Here is a 21,428-nt window from a genome sequence, read left to right as displayed (position 1 = left end):
TAACATGATGCAACCACCACTATGCTTGAAAATATGGAGAGTGGCCTCTCTTAAATATGGCGTTTACCTCTCCTGCACCGTTGCTTCCTCTTTCGAGTCCCAGGGATTAGGGCTTGGTCCGGAGTGAGCAGAATGTCCAGAGCTGTCGACACGTAGAAATTATCATCCAAATCGAGTTTCGTGATCGCTGTTCTGATGTTCCTATGACCGACTGTTTTCAAATGATGGAGAAGACACGTACAACAAAAGTTAAGATCAGTGTAAAAATCACACAACTTAGGAGCCCATAAAATGGCTGTTATCCACTGCAGCGCCATCTTGATTTGCGTGCACATAACTAAAATCATCACGGAAATTTGAGTTACGAGTGCATATCTCAACCTGTGTTGTGTTGTGTTCCAGATTGCCCTGGCCACCACTCAAATCTGGTGGACCACAGAGGTGGGCATAGCATTCGCCAGGCTGGAAGAGGGCTATGAGAATGCACTCAAGGACTACTTCAAGAAACAGGTGACCCAGCTGAACACTCTGATCACGCTGCTGATTGGAGAGCTGTCCAGAGGAGACCGTCAGAAGATCATGACCATCTGTACCATCGACGTCCACGCTCGAGACGTAGTCTCCAAACTCATCAGCACCAAGGTAAGCCTAACCCTCTCTCCATGTACTGTCGGGAACCACTGAACTAACAAACAAAACAAAAACAAAACTGGTCAAGGATTAGAGTTATTTTGTTTATTATTCGTTTTCATATCTCACATGTGGGATTCTCCAGAATCTCAGAAGCTCGAAGAACCAATCACACACGTCTGTCAGAGACAGACAGGTCGAGTGGCGAACGTGGTGAGCCCCTCCCCTCATCATAAGGAGCCACTCGCCCGCCCTCTGGTCATTCTCACCTCTACTCTAAGTGCTCCTTAGCACGACTTGATCTGTTTTCATGTTAAACTGTTCACAGGTGTGCCACGAGGTTACGACGCCGAGCACACGTTTTTCAGCTCTCGTCTTCTGTGTTGGTTGACTTTACCGAAACGAATGTTTTCGCTTCAGGCAAGAATGAGCTTTTATGCTTTTTCTTACCTTTGTCTCCTTTGCTAGCTAGCGCCACACGGCTAGCAACTGAGACTTGGCTAGCTTAGCTGCAAGGCTTAGCTAACCTGGCTAGCTCGCCACAAGGCTTGCTATCCTACCGACTAGCTTTCTACCTGGAAGGGTAAAATGAATAGCTTGCTCTCTCGTTTAGCTCAACCCACTACCGTGCCGCAGTGACTAGATCGACCATCCTAGCTTCACTGCTTATTGGTCGAGAGCCACACTTTTGTTCGTTGCAAGACCAACAAAGCGCTAGCTTCCTTTGGCTAACATTGTGCTAACTAGCTAGGCTACTTGCCCGCGAGGCAAACGCTAGCTATGTTTCACTTTGTTCTCGGTGTTCTTAGGTGTTTTCTGGAGCCATGGAGCCTGCTATCTTGGCCCAAGGAGTACCGAGCAAAGCCCCTGCCCCAGCACCGGCAAATCGGTGTCCATGTGGGTCACCATATCAGGCAAAGACACGCACACCCTGTATGTTGTCTGCCTGGGTCTCGAACACGCGCAAGCAACGTTCGACGACCCCCAGTCATGTGTCCACTCCCCTCTCGCACCGTCCCAGGCAAGCAACTCCTCCCAGCTATCCCAGCTTGTGTGGCGGAAGCCAAACGTAATTGGGACATACCCTTGATTGGCAAAGTCCAAACCTGACTTTTTGCCAACATGAATGTCAAGGACATGGAGGAGCTGGGCCTCAGCAAGCCACCGGTTGTCGAGCCATCACTGGCCAACCACCTCAACCCCAGTCTCTCGTCAGAGTCCATATTTTATACTCATACGTCATACAAAAATCCCTCCTCTCTGTAGGCGGGATGTAGTTTTCCACTTTAAAACTGCTCTCCTGACCATCAGTTCACACACACACACACACACACACACACACACACACACACACACACACACACACACACACACACACACACACACACACACATACACACTTCTAAGCCTAACAGTTTCTCTCCTCCCTAAATTCCTCAGTTATCTTGGTTTCTCAGTTGCCTGTAGACAGTTCTCCTTGTCCTTTGTTGTCTGGTCTAACTCTTACCCACATTGCTAAATAGTAGCTCAATGTCATAGTCTTTACTGGTCCTACACTCACACATTACCAGGTAGTAGATTCTAACACATCTCACACAGTTTCGGAGTATAATAATTAGTCACTACTAAGAAAGTACTAATCATACTTAAAACAAGAACATTTCACAACTATATTTAAGGGTGGAACATTTAGTCATAATTTTTTTACCTGTATATATTTTTATTTCTATATCAATCCACCCTTTGACTAAATTATCCACACTTTAATACACAGAAAATCATTACAATTACTTTTAAACTAGAGATTTATAGTTATAGGAAAACATCCAGTCTCAAACTATCTGAATCGTCGTCGTCCTCCACCAAGCCTGGTGGGTCATATTCTTCATTCGGTTAGTCGGAGTACAGGATTGGGCCGTATCTCACCATCTGCTGTTATACTGCATGCTCCAACGCCTTGATCACCAACCCTCGGACACAGCGAATAAGACAACATCCACAAAGAACAAGTATACCCATAGAAGCTATAGCTGCACCCAGAATAGTTACAACAATAGTTTTCCATTTACCAAACATGTTATCAAACCAACCGTTTAGGGAGCTATCAATACCAGAGTTCTCGGCCAGTTCGTTCGCCAGCGTGGTGAGTCCCTGAAGAGCTTTGTTCACAGACCCGTCCGGTGCTGTATTGTTGGGGATGAAAGTACAGCACATAGATCCAAACAGAACACAAACTCCGCCCTGCTCAGCCAAAAGCATATCTAAAGCTATTCTATTCTGCCATGCCATTAAGCTAGTTGCCGCTGTCTGCTCAGCCAATACCTTTATTGCATCACGAGTGTGGTTTATAAATCTTTGCTGGTTATAGTAAATATAATTTATCCAATCTACGTTTTTATTAATTGTTGACCACCAGAAAAACCCAGCTGCGATCTGATTCTTAGCTTTGAATTCTTCTGGAACCCCTAGAGGTACTCCTATCCCATCAATATATATATATCCTTTCATCAAAGGATCACGGGAGGAGGTCCCGCTTTCTACGAGACAACTCACCAGTCTATGTAGGTGAGGCCACAATCTGTTATCACCACTCAACCACCAGATGTCAGCACGGGCCTGGTTTTGGTTCCTAAAATCCTCTGGCTGCAACAAAGAGGAGAGATTAGTCATGGTCTCTTTAGTTGTGACATTCTCTGTGTGGGAGCAGGAGCTAAGATGCCCTACCCTGTATCCTATCTTATTAGTCCTAGAAAAACAATAATAATAATCCCCTGAGACTTCAAACAGAGGTAACCTAGGTCGGGGTGACTTTGTTATCGGGGATACAGATAGTACAAGTTACTACAAGACTCCTTCACCACATTCCCAGGTGGCTTGAACAATTTAATCATGCAGGATAAACCTGACGGAGTGTTAAAGCCTGTCAAGGGGAACGGAGTACTTGTTAACCTTGGTTTGGCTGTCCCACAGGCATAACAGTCCTCTTTAGACATAGTTCTTGCCGTATACTGAATCCATTCCAACCCAACCACAGGTTAGGATCCCTATACCCAGTCTCCACCTGTACTACTTCCTTCAGGTCTATAGTTTGCACTATCTTCACCACAGCCTCGGTCTCCCTACCTCCCTCAGAGAGGTGTACTCTATATGCCCCAATTGAAGAGGATATCTCACTTGTCAGGTCTGTACCATCTGCTGGGTTGATTACTACCCAGAAAGCCACTAATGGGTCTTCACAACATTTGGGGTCAAATCCTATGTACCACATTCCCTCATCCGTAGCCTTTACCTGTTTTAGCGTAATTCGGACTTTCAGACAGTACCTACCCTTATATGGGTCGCACTGCCATTTCTGGTAATTCCCTACTTTCACAATACTGCACCTGTCCTTAAACTGTGTATGGAGATTGACATATCCCCCCCTCTCGGTATGAGCAACTACATGGTCCCAGGATGTACATGGTGACATACATATATATCTCCCATCCTTTACGATACTACCAGCCAGTAGTCCCCAAGTCCCCAACTGGTCCGCAAAGACCTCAAAGTTGATGTCCTTTCCTACAGTCCCTAGTACTTCCCCTTTCCCTACGTCTAGCTGTCTCCTATGCCTACGTAGACTGTGCTCTGGTATTATTTTATCAACTTGTGTTAGGTTAACTACTACTTCTGGCTGATCAGGAGGGTTTGAGTGTGTTAGGAATATGGCCCTCACAATCAGACAGCTACCTACCGCCAGGAGACCTGTGAATCCCCACCCTCGCCCTGAGAACATGTCAGACGCCAGAGGCCAACCCATTGCTTTACCTTCTATTGAACTCACACAGGGATGATCAGACAGGGTAAAGGAATCTTCGTTAAGGAGCCAACCCCCGAGCCCTAGTGGTGATCGGTTCTTTCTCCTAACTCTGTGTTTGTTCGTCAGGTGTAGCTGGGTTTACCTTTTTACAGTGTGTGACATGCACCCAGGTGGATCTTTCCGCAATTCTTACAGCGAAGGCCGTCACCAACAGGACCTGATATGGACCTTCCCAACGGGGCTGCTTCTAGTTTTTCTTCTTTAAGGATTGGATCCACACCCAGTCACCTGGTTAGATAGAGTGGGTCACCTTCTCCTTTAGTTCACCTGTGGGGCACAAAACCTCTGACATACAGGTGTGGTTAATAAACTACCTTCTCATGTGTTCTACTAGGGTGCTCTCAATTTCTATTTCTGCCTGCTCCGGTCCTCCTAACTCGGGCATTCTGTATGGTCTACCAAATCCCTTCTCCAATGGCAATAACCCTTCTTTATCTGGAGTTCTCCTGATTGTAGTTAATACTACCGGTAGACATTGTACCCCATTTCTTCCTGTTCTCCTGTGTGTTTTCCTTAACCCCTCTCTAATCATACTGTTCACATTAGTATTCTCTTTCTAGACTGTATCTAAAAAAAAAAAGTTTAAAAAAAAGTTTTTAATCTTTACTTCGTCTATTTATCTTTAATCCTACCATCTACCATCATCCCCCCTCTTGACACATGTCACTGCCCATGTGTCAATATTACCACCTACCTAAACAATCACTTAGGTAATATTGGTAATTTATCATCCAATTGCCATCCCTTATTTATTTTTGAAACTGTCCCTTGCTTCTTTATTGCTCCTATCTTCCTGATCTCATTACTAAATAAATGATCTAGGTAATAGCTGTTTCGCATTAGATTGTGCCTTCCTCTGATTACTGCAGCTCATTGCATTAATTTAGTTTCAAATACCAACTTGTTGTTTATTAAAGCATAATAAAAATGAAATTTAAATGACAACATTTGATAATACCTCAACTTACTTCTATCCCGTAAACGTAATCCAAGATTAGTACAATTGACTAACAACAGGTATCCCTCATTCAGGGAAAGCTCTCTCTCTCTTCTGTTATTTTATGGTTCAAATCATATATTATTACCAAATTATAATCTTCACACTTTTTCACAGTATAATCTATACACTTTCCACTCAAATTACCCTCAACTTGGTAAAATAAACTATCTTAAAGTCCTCCTCTCGTGCCTTTAGAATTACCAGTGTGGATGAGTAATTAACACCAGAAAGTCAAAACAGAGTTCAGAGGCAATTGAAATCATTCAACGAACTGTTCCATCCCATAGTATACTAAACATTACCATTATTCTAAATATTTCATAAATGTTACTTATCCCAAGTGTTCATTAAGTCCTCATGACATTTATTCTCATAAGAAATCATATATACCCTAAACTCAGTCAAAACAGAAGAACTCCATAAAATTCACTGTGTGTGCTCCTTTAAGACTTATCACCTTTGACCTGTTGAAAACCCCCTAAAATTGAAATAACAACCCTTTATAAACATCATACTAGGTGTGTTGTTTTTTATTTGAAAAACCCAATTGAAAAACAACAACCAAAAATAGCCAGGCCCCACTTAATTTGGTAGCTCACTTTTACGACCTAAATACTGCCTAACTCCACTAAACGGCTCCCCCTATCCCTGGGCAACATTCCAATGAGATAAGCGAATCTCTTTCTCCTGGAAGAGAAATTATTCATTTTGTTAACCTTCAATTACCATCAGTAATCTAAAGATGGTAAGTACACACAACACATGATACAGATATCCCCAGTCCTAACTCATCAATAATCGTTTGTATCAATCTAATTCCTCATAACTAATCCAAAAAACCACTCAAAATTCCTTGAGTATACAATGATTATGTTTAATTGATTACCCTTCAGATCATATCCTCTTTAAATCTCACAATGATTATTGAACCCCTAAATCTGCTCCATGTGATCTCATCTCAAATTATCCATTATCAATTATTTGATCAACACCATAGGAAAATCTGTCTCCCCTTCTATTGTTCCTGTCGCCCCTGTAAATGTCATATTTCATTCATTAGCCAATACAATCACATACTCCGTGTAAGTAAGACATTATATTTTATCCCAGGCATCCCCTTAACATAATGCTATAGGAGACTTCCATCAATCCTGGAAGACACTATATAATACCACGTTTCATTAAGTTCACTACACCTTCTAATATAAACCTATAACCCCTTTCTATTAATTTAATCATCGCAACCTGTTGCATTGATGTTTTTAAAATATAAACCTATTGTTTAATAACTTCATACTTATAACCAATGTTTATTCAATCCATCATCCTAATAGTCACAACTATATCCCATTGTTCAACGTACCATAAACAGATTATCGTTTTAGAAATTACCAATTATTTTCATACACCACTGGTGTTACCCAACCTATACAATAAAGTAATAACCATTGGAATTTGTCAAAGAAATGCTTTTCATTCAACTATTCAAACTTCTGCTCGATACAGTCAAGCAAGTACAACTCTTTTACCCGCGAACTAGAACCATAAATTATTTTCCTTTGTTCTCAATTCAAATAATTGTCCCAACCCTATAGCAATTTTCAGTTCGCTATTCAATTTCTTTAACTGTTCTCTCTGATTAGGCCCTAATTAATAAAACAAATACCCCCCCCCCCTCCCCGAGCCTTCCTACACAACGGGGGAGGCGCGGGGACCTCCCCTAATCATCTTCCTTCTTACGAAATCATGTCATTAGTCCTTGTATCCACAACCCATTACTACTTAATAACATATTTTCATAGACCTTTCTAGAATACTCATCTACTTAAGCTATCTAATTCAACCTTTCACATTTCCCAATCCACCTAGTAATCTAGGTCCATAGCCCCAATGCGAAAGCTTTACCCACTGTCCCTACCTGGGTTCGAACCAGGGACCCTCTACATACATTGCCAGTCACTCCACAAAATCTGCGATCCTTTCAAAGCAACTACTTCCAGTTCATAGAGCAAGTGACGTCACCAAATGAAAACCGCACTAGCACTCACCTCATTCAGCAACACAAAAACTATCTCTCCCCGCACCTATTCCTGTTGAATAAGTGAGTCTTTCTATTTAACCCAAACCACGCTACAAATCTTCCATTCAACATCACCAAACCAAATACTCAGTAGTATCCGGTTACCACCCATACCAGCCGTTGAATTCCACTCATACATACTGATTTCACCTTATGCCATTGAAATGCCCAATAAACCATAATAGTTCAATGGAACCCTATAGTTGCTTTCTAGTATATTATACATTACTTCTATAACCACATTATTTTTTAACTTTTAGTCAAAACAAACAAAACATCTGTTCCCAGAGCTGCAACTTAAACTAATCTGTTATACTAACAGCTATGTGTTGCTAGGACAATCTTTTTTCTCACCCATGACGTATATCTATGTTTGGGTGAGCAAGTCAATATATAATTATTCTTCCAATTATTATTTTATGAAGTCTCTAGCCTCTCATTCAACACAAATCCCCATCATCAAATATACTCCCAGCAGAACTGAAAAAAAAACAAAAAACAGACTGTGATTTCCAGGACACTGCCCCTTTGTTTCTGGCCTCCAAAGTATTTGTAATGGTCCTGCTTATCTCTGGTCCCATTCCACTGAGGAACACTATATTTTTAATTGCTGATGGTAGGGCGTATCATTCCCCTGTCTCTGGTCTGGCTCGGGTATGCCACTGTTTGCGTTAAACACATCTTTAACCCTCTCTAAGTACTGGCTGACAGTCTCACTATCCTCTTGTTTACACTCATGTACTTTAGAGAAGTCTGCATGATGATGGTAATGTTCTCTGAGGCTATTACACAATTCAGTTATTTTCCCAACATACTCTCCGTGGTCGGCCCATGGCAAAAGTGCCCTCTGGGCATCCCCTGAAACCCACTGCCCTCTAACGGCAGCCCAATCCTTACTATTCCTGTTTTGGGGTACGTCATTCCTTCTACCGCTCTGGCCACGTTCCTCTGTGTTCATGTCCTGTATACATCTGAAGTTGCTGGGGCCCCTTTCATTCCCCGCCAATAGATTAGGTAAGGCTATCAGTGGGTACTAGCCCCCTCCTACTCTCTCATCTCCTGACTCATACTGACTCCCTCCTGAGCTTAGCTCTGAATCCTCCTGTTCCTCTCTTTTCTGTTTCTTTAGATCATTACCACAATTTACATGCATTTGTTTAATCATGGACTCTAGTTTAATTACTCTCTTTTCTGTTTAATTTAGATCAGTACCACAATTTACATGCATTTGTTTAATCATGGATTCCAGTTTAATTACATCAAGTCGCCCAGTAAACCCATTATTTTTATTTTTTTCCAATTTGGTAAATAATACACATTTCGTTTGTGTCACGCCCTGGCTCTGGGGACTATGTTATGTTGAGCCAGGGTGTGTAATTCTATGTTTGTTTTTCTATGTTGGGCTGAGTGACTCCCAATCAGAGGCAACGAGTGTCAGCTGGGTGTCTCTGATTGGGAGCCATATTTAACTGTCTGTCTTTCACTTTGTGTTTGTGGTTTCTTGTTCATTTCGGTTTGTGTTAAACTGTAGACGTCACGTTATCGTTTATTGTTTTGATCGTGTGATCAGTAAATAAAGGATATGTTCACCTTCAACGCTGCGCCTTGGTCCTCATCTCTAACCAACGATCGTGACAGAAGAAACCACCATAACAGGACCAAGCAGCATGAAGAAGAGAGAGGATGGACTTGGGAGCAGTTGAGTAGGAGTCTCGACTGGGCCAAGCCAAGAGAAGAGGAGAAAGGTTGGAGTTTGGAGCAGTGGGGTGAGAGTCTGGCGAGAATGATGGAGGCCTGGCCCACGGGGAGGAGAGACCCCCAGAAAATGTTTAGGGGGGGGCTCACGACGTCGGGGCAGCAGGAGGCCGCTATGGAGCGGTCCAGCGGGGTTGCAGAGGAGGCCGCCAGGTTACGGGGGCCACTGGTAGAAGAGGGGATGGAGGGTGTAGAGGCACGGCGAGAGGTACTGGCGTGTGTTGCCAGTCCGGTCCGGCCCGTTCCAGATCCCGGTGTAGAGCCAGTGGTGTGTGTCCCCAGTACGGTCCGGTCTATTCCTGCTCCCCGCACCAAACCTACGGTGTGCGTCGACAGCCCAGCCCGGCCCGTTCCTGCGCTCCGCACCAAGTCTGTGGTGCGCGTCGCCAGCCCAGTCCGGCCCATCCAAGCTTCCCGCACCAAGCCAGTGGTGTGCGTCGTCAGTCCGGCACGGCCCGTGCCTGCTCTCCGCACCAAGTCTATGGTGCGTTTCGTCAGCCCTGTCCGGCCCGTTCCTGCTCTCCGCACCAAGTCTGTGGTGCGCGTCGCCAGCCCAGTCCGGCCCATCCAAGCTTCCCGCACCAAGCCAGTGGTGTGCGTCGTCAGTCCGGCACGGCCCGTGCCGGCTCTCCGCACCAAGTCTATGGTGCGTTTCGTCAGCCCTGTCCGGCCCGTTCCTGCTCTCCGCACCAAGTCTGTGGTGCGCGTCGCCAGCCTGGTCCGGCCCGTCCAAGCTCCCCGCACCGGGTCAGTGGTGCGCGTCGTCAGCCCGGTCCGGCTCATTCCTGCTCCCCGCACCAAGTCAGGGGTGCGCTTCGTCAGCCCGGTCCGGCCCGTTCCTCCTCCACGCATCAAGCCAGGGGTGTGCGTCGTCAGTCCAGCACAACCCGTGCCTGGGTCATGTCCGGAGCCGGATCCGCCGCCGAGGCGGAGTGCCCACCCGGTCCCTCCCCTGGTGTGGTTGTTTGGCGCGGCCGGAGTCCGCGCCTTTGGGGGGGGTACTGTCACGCCCTGGCTCTGGGGACTATGTTATGTTGAGCCAGGGTGTGTAATTCTATGTTTGTTTTTCTATGTTGGGCTGAGTGACTCCCAATCAGAGGCAACGAGTGTCAGCTGGGTGTCTCTGATTGGGAGCCATATTTAACTGTCTGTCTTTCACTTTGTGTTTGTGGTTTCTTGTTCATTTCGGTTTGTGTTAAACTGTAGACGTCACGTTATCGTTTATTGTTTTGATCGTGTGATCAGTAAATAAAGGATATGTTCACCTTCAACGCTGCGCCTTGGTCCTCATCTCTAACCAACGATCGTGACAGTTTGTCTCTAATTTCCATATATTTCTCGTCCTCAGTAAATTCTGCGACCTCTTGTGAGGATTTGCCTCCCATTGTTTGTACTGTTAAAAATCCCTTAGCCACCTCTTCTATATAACAAGTTATTCAAAAAAGTTTCACACAACAATTGGAATCACCCCTTCCTGTGTAGGTACTAGTCCCCCAGAATTATCTCCTACTCTACTTAGGAATTCATCCCCACAGTGTAATCTTGATAATTCCTGACAGTCTCATACAACAGGAATGGGTTCTCCCTCCTCTAGCCACCTCTTCTTTATAACAAGTTAGTTAAAACAGTTTCACACCACACCTGGAATCACCCCTTCCTGTATAGGTACTAGTCCCCCAGAATTATCTCCTACTCTACGGAGGAATTTATCCCCGCAATGTAATCTTGATAATTCCTGACAGCCCCATACAACAGGAATGGGTTCTCCCTCTTCTCTATACAACCACCTGGAACCACCCCTTCCTGTATATGTAGTCTTGACTAGTCCCCCAGAATTATCTCATACTCTACAGAGGAATTTATCCCCACAATGTAATCTTGATAATTCCTGACAGTCTCATACAACAGGAATGGGTTCTCCCTCTTCTCTATACAACCACCTGGAATTATTCATAGATGTGACTTTTGAGCAAAGGTCTCACACGTATACAACCTTACATGATTATTGGTTAACACTATCGGTAACCCGGAGTTTGTAAGGCTCCAGTTTCATGAAACGGATAGAGTTACGTCAAAATCTACAGTTGTTTGTGACTTTTGACTTTACTAATATTCTATTTCTCACACATGCAATTTTAATTCCTTCTGGTGTACATTTTGTATTTGTTTAACCCAGATTATTTGTTGACTGTTCTATAATCTCTTACAGGTTACATCCCTTAGGTGTACTTTTAATAGTTCCTTCTATTTCAACACCGGGTAGTTTCTTTTGGTAATTTGCCTATTACCGTGAGTCGTTACGGACCCACCAACCTTAAATTGGCTACAACCTTAAATCGGCTACCGGCTACAGCCTTAATTTGGCTACCTTAAAATGGCTATGAGTTGATCAATCAATCAATCAATCAATTTTATTTTATATAGCCCTTCTTACATCAGCTAATATCTCGAAGTGCTGTACAGAAACCCAGCCTAAAACCCCAAACAGCTAGTAATGCAGGTGTAGAAGCACGGTGGCTAGGAAAAACTCCCTAGAAAGGCAAAACCTAGGAAGAAACCTAGAGAGGAACCAGGCTATGAGGGGTGGCCAGTCCTCTTCTGGCTGTGCCGGGTGGAGATTATAACAGAACCATGCCAAGATGTTCAAAAATGTTCATAAGTGACAAGCATGGTCAAATAATAATCAGGAATAAATCTCAGTTGGCTTTTCATAGCCGATCATTAGAGTTTAAAACAGCAGGTCTGGGACAGGTAGGGGTTCCATAACCGCAGGCAGAACAGTTTAAACTGGAATAGCAGCAAGGCCAGGCGGACTGGGGACAGCAAGGAGTCACCACGGCCGGTAGTCCCGACGTATGGTCCTAGGGCTCAGGTCTCTCAGTTGGCTTTTCATAGCCGATCATTTAGAGTTGAAAACAGCAGGTCTGGGACAGGTAGGGGTTTCGTAGCCGCAGGCAGAACAGTTGAAACTGGAATAGCAGCAAGGCCAGGCGGACTGGGGACAGCAAGGTGTCATCATGCCCGGTAGTCCTGACGTATGGTCCTAGGGCTCAGGTTCTCAGAGAGAAAGAGAGAACGAGAGAATTAGAGAGAGCATACTTAAATTCACACAGGACACTGGATAAGACAGGAGAAGTACTCCAGGTATAACCAACTAACCCCAGCCCCCCGACACATAAACTACTGCAGCATAAATACTGGAGGCTGAGACAGGAGCGGTCCGGAGACACTGTGGCCCCATCCGAAGAAACCCCCGGACAGGGCCAAACAGGAAGGATATAACCCCACCCACTCCGCCAAAGCACAGCCCCCGCACCACTAGAGGGATATCCCCAACCACCAACTTACAATCCTGAGACAAGGCCGAGTATAGCCCACAGAGGTCTCCACCACAGCACAAACCAAGGGGGGGGCGCCAACCCAGACAGGAAGATCACGTCAGTAACTCAACCCACTCAAGTGACGCACCCCTCCCAGGGACGGCATGAAAGAGCACCAGCAAGCCAGTGACTCAGCCCCTGCAACAGGGTTAGAGGCAGAGAACCCCAGTGGAGAGGGGAACCGGCCTGGCAGAGACAGCAAGGGCTGTTCGTTGCTCCAGCCTTTCCGTTCACCTTCACACTCCTGGGCCAGACTACACTCAATCATATGACCTACTGAAGAGATAAGTCTTCAGTAAAGACTTAAAGGTTGAGACCGAGTCTGCGTCTCTCACATGGGTAGGCAGACTGTTCCATAAAAATGGAGATCTATAGGAGAAAGCCCTGCCTCCCGCTGTTTGCTTAGAAATTCTAGGGACAATTAGGAGGCCTGCGTCTTGTGACCGTAGCGTACGTATTGGTATGTACGGCAGGACCAACTTGGAAAGATAGGTAGGAGCAAGCCCATGTAACGCTTTATAGGTTAACAGTAAAACCTTGAAATCAGCCCTTGCCTTAACAGGAAGCCAGTGTAGGGAAGCTAGCACTGGAGTAATATGATCAAATTTCTTGGTTCTAGTCAGGATTCTAGCAGCCGTATTTAGCACTAACTGAAGTTTATTTAGTGCTTTATCCGGGTAGCCGGAAAATAGAGCATTGCAGTAGTCTAACCTAGAAGTAACAAATGCATGGATTAATTTTTCTGCATCATTTTTGGACAGAACATTTCTGATTTTTGCAATGTTACGTAGATGGAAAAAAGCTGTCCTTGAAACAGTCTTGATATGTTCGTCAAAAGAGAGATCAGGGTCAAGAGTAACGCCTAGGTCCTTCACAGTTTTATTTGAGACGACTTTACAACCATCAAGATGAATTGTCAGATTTAACAGAAGATCTCTTTGTTTCTTGGGACCTAGAACAAGCATCTCTGTTTTGTCCGAGTTTAAAAGTAAAACGTTTTCAGCCATCCACTTCCTTATGTCTGAAACACAGGCTTCTAGCGAGGGCAATTTTGGGGCTTCACCATGCTTCAATTTGCTACTTTAAATTATGACGTTACCCTCAGTCAATATTTTAGCAAGTTCTCAAATCAATTTCACCAAGTAATGAATAAAGACTACTGACCTTATCCTTGCAGCCGAGATTCAATGTAGGTTTGGATTCCGTCACCGTCTCTGTCATTAATCAGGTGTCCTCTGGCCTGTCTTAACCCTTAATGTCAAAGGGCAGGACTTTCTATTTACGAATGTATCATTCGCCCGTCGATGGTTTTCAGAGTTACCTGGAATGACAGAGGCAGGTATTGGATTCCGGCTCTCGAAGGACCAAGCTGTTACGTGAATTATTCAACAAACTATTTCAGTGTCTCTGTGCGTCTCCCAAAATCAAGAAACGGACAGAGTCCTGGTCTGCATAGTCAGAGATGTTTATTCATTGAGAATTCTGCCATCACAATTTCAGAGTCCATCTTTTATACTCATACGTCATACAAAACTCCCTCCTCTCTGTAGGCGGGCTGTAGTTTTCCACTTTAAAACTGCTCTCCTGACCATCAGTTCACACACACACACACATACACACATACATACACACACACATACATACACACTTCCAAGCCTAACAGTTTCTCTCCTCCATAAATTCCTCAGTTATCTTGGTTTCTCAGTTGCCTGTAGACAGTTCTCCTTGTCCTTTGCTGTCTGGTCTAACTCTTACCCACATTGCTAAATAGTAGCTCAATGTCATAGTCTTTACTGGTCCTACACTCACACATTACCAGGTAGTAGATTCTAACACATCTCACACAGTGTCGGAGTATAATAATTAGTCACTACTAAGAAAGTACTAATCATACTTAAAACAAGAACATTTCACAACTATATTTAAGGGTGGAACATTTAGTCATTATTTTTTAACCTGTATATATTTTAATTTCTATATCAGTCAATTAAACAAAATATGCTAGACAAGGTGGAATCTTTTTGTGTCTGTAAAATGAATTATGCTAGAAATGTCGGTGGAAATGCTTTTATGTGCAAATATTGATATAATAACCATCACATTAAACTAAACTTGGAGTCACGCGATGACATGTTGTGTGGTCCTCCCAGTACGACTCGTCGGGAAAGCATTTGTTATTTTTATTTTCACAGGGTGGTGAAAATGCATGATCATCAATGCTTGGCTGCCGTTTGACAAATACAAATAATCTCGCTCTTTTGTCCATAATAATCTCATCATGTAGGCTATACGTGCGCTCTAGCCAACAGCGAGCAGACTGTATCTGCACGTGCCAATACCAGAGTGGGCACACTCGCTATATAACGCAACATTTATTGTGAGAAAACCATCAGTAGAGTTGAAAATGTGATGGAAACCCATTTAACTTGTATTTTTTATTTGGTACAAGGGAATTTAAAGGTATTTTTATGTGCACTACGTCATCACGCACAGCCTTTTATCTGCAACAAGTCAATTTGATGGAAACACATATCTGGTGGGAAAATGCGAATTTTAGAATATTCGCATGTAAATCTGTCGCAAATTGGATGTAAACCTACCAATAGACTGACCAGGTGAATCCAGGTGAATCCAGGTGAAAGCTATGATCCGTTATTGATGTAACTTGTTAAATCCACTTCAATCAATGTAGATGAAGAGGAGGAGAGGTTAAAGAATAATGTTTAAGCCTTGAGACTATTGAGACATGGATTGTGTATGTGTGCCATTCAGAGGGTGAATGGGCAAGACAAAATATTTAACTTTACTAGACTAAACTGTACTGTATGGTACAGTACGGTACTGTATGATACTGTACCGCACTCTACTCAGGGCTTGACATTAACTTTTTTAGCCACTTGTCCTTTGGACAAGTAGGACAGATTTTTTACTTGTCCGAAAGCTGAAGTCACTTGCCCCCTCCCCCAAAAAAACAATAACACACTGGAGTGTCCGTGATAAAAATAGACTTTGGCTATTGGCCCAGATCATCCGACATTCGAGAGAGAAAAAAACCCACAACAGATTTTCTGACCAGATATTTTGCGCTGCTTTGGTAAGACTCTTAGCTCTGTCTACGTTGTTCTTTTGCTTTGTGTAAATATAACATATTTATTGAAATAGGCTATAGCAAATAGGAATATAGGCAATTTACTCAGAATGTCAACCATGCACTGCCCTGCTGTGCGCTGCGGCAGCGCCGATGCCTGATGCAATTCTGATCTGAGTAACAACTGAAATCTATATTCTGGTTGTCCGACAATTTTTTTACTTGGCCCGGACAAGCCTTAATGTCGAGCCCTGCTACTGTACTGTGCTATGCTATACTGTGCTGTTCAAACTTGGGAAACATAGACGTCTATGATTGGTTCAGATTTGGTCCAGTCCGTAGTGGCCTTAATTTGACCCAACAAAATAAGTCTATGATTGGTTCATATTTGGTCCGGTCTGGACTGGCCTTGCTCCTTGAACCCTTCCCATTCTCATGCGTTTGACTCTACCCCCGGCGTCGACCATCTCAGTAGTTCCTCTTGGTCTACTGAGGATGAGAGCGGATGAGAAACGCTGGGTGTTTGCCCAATGTGTTTGCCCAACATGTTTGCCCAACATCTGTGTACATGGCGTCACCTCAATCGTCAGATAAAGGTGACCTCCACATGTCTCTCGGCTCTCAGTCACTGGAAGAGCCCCTCGATCTTCGTTTCTGGCACTCCCCTAATGGTAGTGGTGACGACAGATGCGTCACTCATGGGCTGAGGCGCAGTTCACGAGGGGAATGCAATAAACAGAGTGTGGACCCCACAACTCCGCATTGCTCACATAAATTACCTTGAATTGCTGACAGTGTTTCTTTCTCTGAGACACTTTCTACCCTCCCTTCGGAATTGTCACATCTTGATCAGAACCGACACTACGACTGGTTATCACATTGGATTGTGGAAGCTATTATATTGGCCTATAATATCAAGGGGTTACAGCCTCCAAAAGGCATGAGTGCTCACTGCACCAGAGGTATGGCTACATCTAGGGCACTGTTCAAGGGCATCTCCTTGCAGGAGATTTGCAATGCGGCTTGTTGGGCATCCCCTCATACTTTTATGAGGTTCTACCGGCAAGACGTCACTGCGCGTTCTTTGGTACATACTGTCCTCAGTGTTGGGGCCTCTGATGGTTGATACGTTGAGACTACCTGGCTTCGGAAAGAGAGCACATTTGCGATATGGGAGTTGGCCATGTCCCACATGTGAGATATCGAAACTAATAATTGAAAGATAACTTAAGGTTATTTGCATAACCCCGGTTCTCTGATATTATGAGTGAGATATCTCACTGCATTCCCCTACTTGCAAGAGTGTGAGGAAGTTCGGCATGCTTGTCACGGTTTCGGCCGAGGCTGCCTCTCTTCCTTGCTCGGGCAGGCTTCGGCGTTCGTCGTCTCCGGAATACTAGCTGCCACCGTTGCATGTTTCTATGTTCGTTTGCTTTTGTCTGATTGTTGTTACACCTGTTATCGTTTAGTGTATTAGTGTCCTATAAGGTCTCGTTGTGTTTGTCTAGTGTTGTGTGTGATTGTTTGACTGTCGTGCCGGTAGGCTGTTATTCTACTGTTTGCTCGGTTGAGCTATTTCTCCATATTGTTTGGAGGGTTTTGTCGCACCTGTTAGTGCGGCCGTTATTTTCGCCTACGTGCGGAGTTTTGCTCAGGGCATTTATTCGTGCTTGTATTTGTGTGCATCTACTAAAGTCTGTTGGACTAACGTTCTGCGTCCTGCGCCTGATTCCACCACCACACCCACCTACATCATCATTGACAGAATCACACACCCGCTCGAATGGAATCAGCAGGAGCCGCAGCAGCACAGGCGACGCTGGAGGACAGGGTCCGCGAGCAGAATGACCAGATCCTGCGGATGGGGTCCGCACTGCAGGAGGTGATCACCACCATCCGAGGCTGGGAGACCCGAGGGACACCTCCACCACCATCTTCCTTGCCCGCACCATCGGCAAGTCAGCCCATTCCCGCTCCGGAACCCAGAGGAGTTCGACTCTCGCTCCCGAGGGCCTACGATGGGACCGCTGCCGGGTGTCAGGGATTCCTTCTCCAGGTGGAGCTTTACCTGGCCACCGTGCACCCGGCGCCCTCGGGACACGAGAGCGTGTCCGCCCTGATCTCCTGCCTTTCCGGTAAGGCGTTGGAATGGGCCAACGCAGAGTGGAGGAGAATAGACGCTACCACCATCACCTACGACGAGTTCTCCCGCCGCTTCAGGGCGGTGTTTGACCATCCCCCGGAGGGGAAAGCGGCGGGGGAGCGTCTGTTCTGCCTCCGGCAGGGGAAGAGGAGTGCCCAGGAGTTCGCCTTGGAATTCCGTACTCTAGCGGCGGATGCAGGGTGGAATGAGCGGGCCCTCATCGATCACTATCGATGTAGTCTACGTGAGGACGTCCGTAGGGAGCTGGCCTGTAGGGACACCAGCCTCTCGTTCGACCAGTTGGTCGACATGTCCATCAGGCTGGATACCCTGCTAGCTACCCGCGGGCGTCCCGAGGGGGGTCCGTCCATTTCACCCTCCAGCGCCTCCGAGCCGTGCCCCATGGAGCTCGGTGGCGCTGGCCCTAGAGAGAGGAGGGGTCGGATTATGAGGGGGTCCATCTCCTGCACCAACTGTGGTCGGGGAGGACACACCGCGGCTAGGTGCTGGGGATGGCCTCCTAGGGGAGAAGACGACAGGTCCCGCACTGGGGAGTCCTTCCAGGTGAGTAGGCGCCCCACTCACCCAGAGCTCTCTGTTGCACACTTCTGTATACCTGTGCGTTTTCCACAGGTAGCACCTCATTCCCAGCATAAGGCGCTGGTAGATTCAGGCGCGGCTGGGAATTTTGTTGATAAGGAATTTTATTTAGCCTTAGGGATTCCCCTTCTCCCTGTTGACGTCCCCTTCCCCGTTCATGCCCTAGATAGCCGTCCGTTGGGTGCGGGCTTGATCAGGGAGGTCACGGCGCCACTTAGGATGTGTGCGCAGGGGGGTCATCAGGAGATGATCCAGCTATTTCTGATCGACTCGCCTGCGTATCCGGTGGTGCTGGGCATGCCCTGGTTGAGTACCCATAACCCATCTATTTCGTGGCAGGAGAGGGCTCTGATGGAGTGGTCTGCCCAGTGTGTGGGTCGATGTTTAGGCGTTTCCGTAGGGGCTACCTCGGTGGAGAGTCCAAACCAGGTGCCCGCATTGCACGTTCCCCCTGAGTATGGGGATTTGGCTATTGTGTTCAGTAAGTCGAGGGCGACGCAGTTGCCTCCCCATAGGCAGGGAGATTGTGCGATAGACCTCCAGGCAGGAGCTGCGCTCCCACGGAGCCTTGTGTATCCTCTGTCTCAGGAGGAGAAGAGAGCTATGGAGACTTACATAGACGAATCTCTGAGACAAGGATACATACGGCCTTCCACTTCCCCTGCGTCCTCGAGTTTCTTTTTTGTGAAGAAAAAGGATGGTGGGTTACGCCCGTGCATTGATTACCGTGGTCTCAATCAGATCACGGTGAAGTACAGTTATCCACTCCCGCTGATTGCGACCATGACGGAGTCATTGCACGGGGCGCGTTTCTTCACTAAATTAGATCTCAGGAGCGCGTACAACTTGGTGCGCATTAGGGGGGGCGATGAATGGAAGACAGCCTTTAGTACCACCTCGGGCCATTACGAGTATCTTGTCATGCCATACGGGTTGATGAACGCTCCTTCAGTTTTCCAATTATTCGTGGATGAGATCTTCAGGGACATGCAGGGGCAGGGGGTGGTCGTGTACATAGATTACATTCTCGTGTACTCGCCTACCCGAGTCGAGCATGTGGCCCTGGTGCGCCGAGTGTTGCGGAGGCTGTTGGAGCACGACCTGTATGTCAAGGCAGAGAAGTGTCTGTTTTTCCAGGAGTCGGTTTCCTTTTTGGGTTATCAGTTGTCTGCGTCAGGGGTGAAGATGGAGGTAGACCGGGTGTCAGCCGTGCGTAATTGGCAAACGCCAACCACTGTGAAGGAGGTGCAGCAGTTTTTGGGGTTTGCGAATTACTACCGGAGGTTTATCCGGGGTTTTGGACAGGTGGCAGCTCCCATAACGTCTCTTTTGAAGGGGGTCCGGTGCGTCTGCAGTGGTCAGCCGAGGCGGACAGGGCGTTTGGGAGGCTGAAGGACCTGTTTATCTCGGCCCCGGTGCTGGCGCATCCGGATCCCTCTTTGCCATTTCAGGTAGAGGTGGACGCGTCAGAGGCCGGTATAGGAGCCGTGCTTTCGCAACGGTCCGGCGCGCCACCTAAACTCCGCCCCTGTGCTTTTTATTCCAAGAAGCTCAGTCCGGCGGAGCGAAAAACTATGACGTAGGGGACAGGGAGCTGTTAGCCGTGGTACAGGCCCTAAAGGTGTGGAGGCACTGGCTTGAGGGGGCTCAACACCCTTTCCTCATTTTGACGGACCACCGTAACCTGGAGTACATCCGGGCAGCGAGGAGGCTGAACCCTCGCCAGGCGAGGTGGAATATGTTTTTGACCCGGTTCACATTTAAGATCACGTACATCCCTGGGTCACAGAATGGTAAGGCAGACGCACTGTCTCGGCGGTATGACACGGAGGAGAGGTCCGTGGAGCCCACTCCCATACTGCCGGAGTCTTGTCTGGTGGCACCGGTAGTGTGGGAGGTCGATGCTGAACTCGAGCGGGCGTTACGCACCGACCCTAGTCCACCTCAATGCCCGGAGGGTCGGAAGTACGTTCCACTCGAGGTTCGGGATCGATTGATTTATTGGGCTCACACGTCACCCTCCTCTGGACACCCTGGTATCGGCCGGACAGTGCACTGTCTTAGTGCCAAGTACTGGTGGCCCACGTTGGCGAGGGATGTGAGGGTTTATGTTTCCTCCTGCTCGGTGTGCGCCCAGTGTAAGGCGCCTAGACATCTGCCTAGGGGTAAGTTATTACCCCTGCCCGTTCCACAACGACCATGGTCTCACCTCTCGGTGGATTTCCTCACTGACCTTCCTCCTTCACAGGGGAATACCACTATACTGGTCGTTGTGGACCGGTTTTCTAAGGCCTGTCGTTTGCTCCCTATGCCGGGCCTTCCTACTGCCCTGCAAACCGCCGAAGCACTATTCACCCATGTGTTCCGGCACTACGGGGTACCCGAGGATATTGTGTCTGATCGAGGTCCCCAATTTACCTCCAGAGTCTGGAGAGCTTTTATGGAGCGGTTGGGGGTCTCGGTGAGCCTCACCTCGGGTTACCACCCGGAGAGTAATGGGCAGGTGGAACGTGTGAACCAGGATGTGGGTAGGTTTCTTAGAACATACTGCCAGGACCGGCCGGAGGAGTGGGCAAGGTACGTTCCCTGGGCCGAAATGGCCCAGAATTCCCTACGCCATTCCTCCACTAACCTAACCCCTTTCCAATGTGTGTTAGGTTACCAGCCGGTTCTGGCACCTTGGCAGCAGAGCCAGATCGAGGCTCCTGCGGTGGATGAGTGGGTGCGGCGCTCGGAGGAGACATGGAACGCTGCACACGTCCACCTGCAGCGGGCCCTCCGTCGTCATAAGGCGAGCGCCGATCTCCACCGCAGTGAGGGACCGGTGTACGCACCTGGTGATCGAGTCTGGCTCTCTACCAGAAACCTGCCCCTCCGCCTGCCCTGTCGGAAA

The 21,428-nt window shown here is 46.8% G+C and overlaps 1 protein-coding gene across 1 annotated transcript in view; it reads left to right on the top strand.

The window, feature by feature from the left end:
• Positions 1-21,428, top strand: part of LOC311100909 (dynein axonemal heavy chain 17-like) — a gene marked incomplete at its 5' end in the record, with an annotated part of 141,747 nt that overhangs the window by 16,390 nt on the left and 103,929 nt on the right. The window contains one exon of the mRNA XM_084141893.1: positions 403-642. Within this exon, the coding sequence (XP_083998019.1) occupies positions 403-642 (240 nt within the window). The remainder of the gene's footprint in view (positions 1-402; positions 643-21,428) is intronic.

Source organism: Coregonus lavaretus (genome assembly GCF_964263955.1).
Source record: "Coregonus lavaretus genome assembly, chromosome: 25".
Classification (NCBI taxonomy): Eukaryota; Metazoa; Chordata; class Actinopteri; order Salmoniformes; family Salmonidae; genus Coregonus; species Coregonus lavaretus.
Note: the sequence above shows the minus strand (reverse complement) of the source record. Positions and strands in the feature narration are given on the sequence as shown.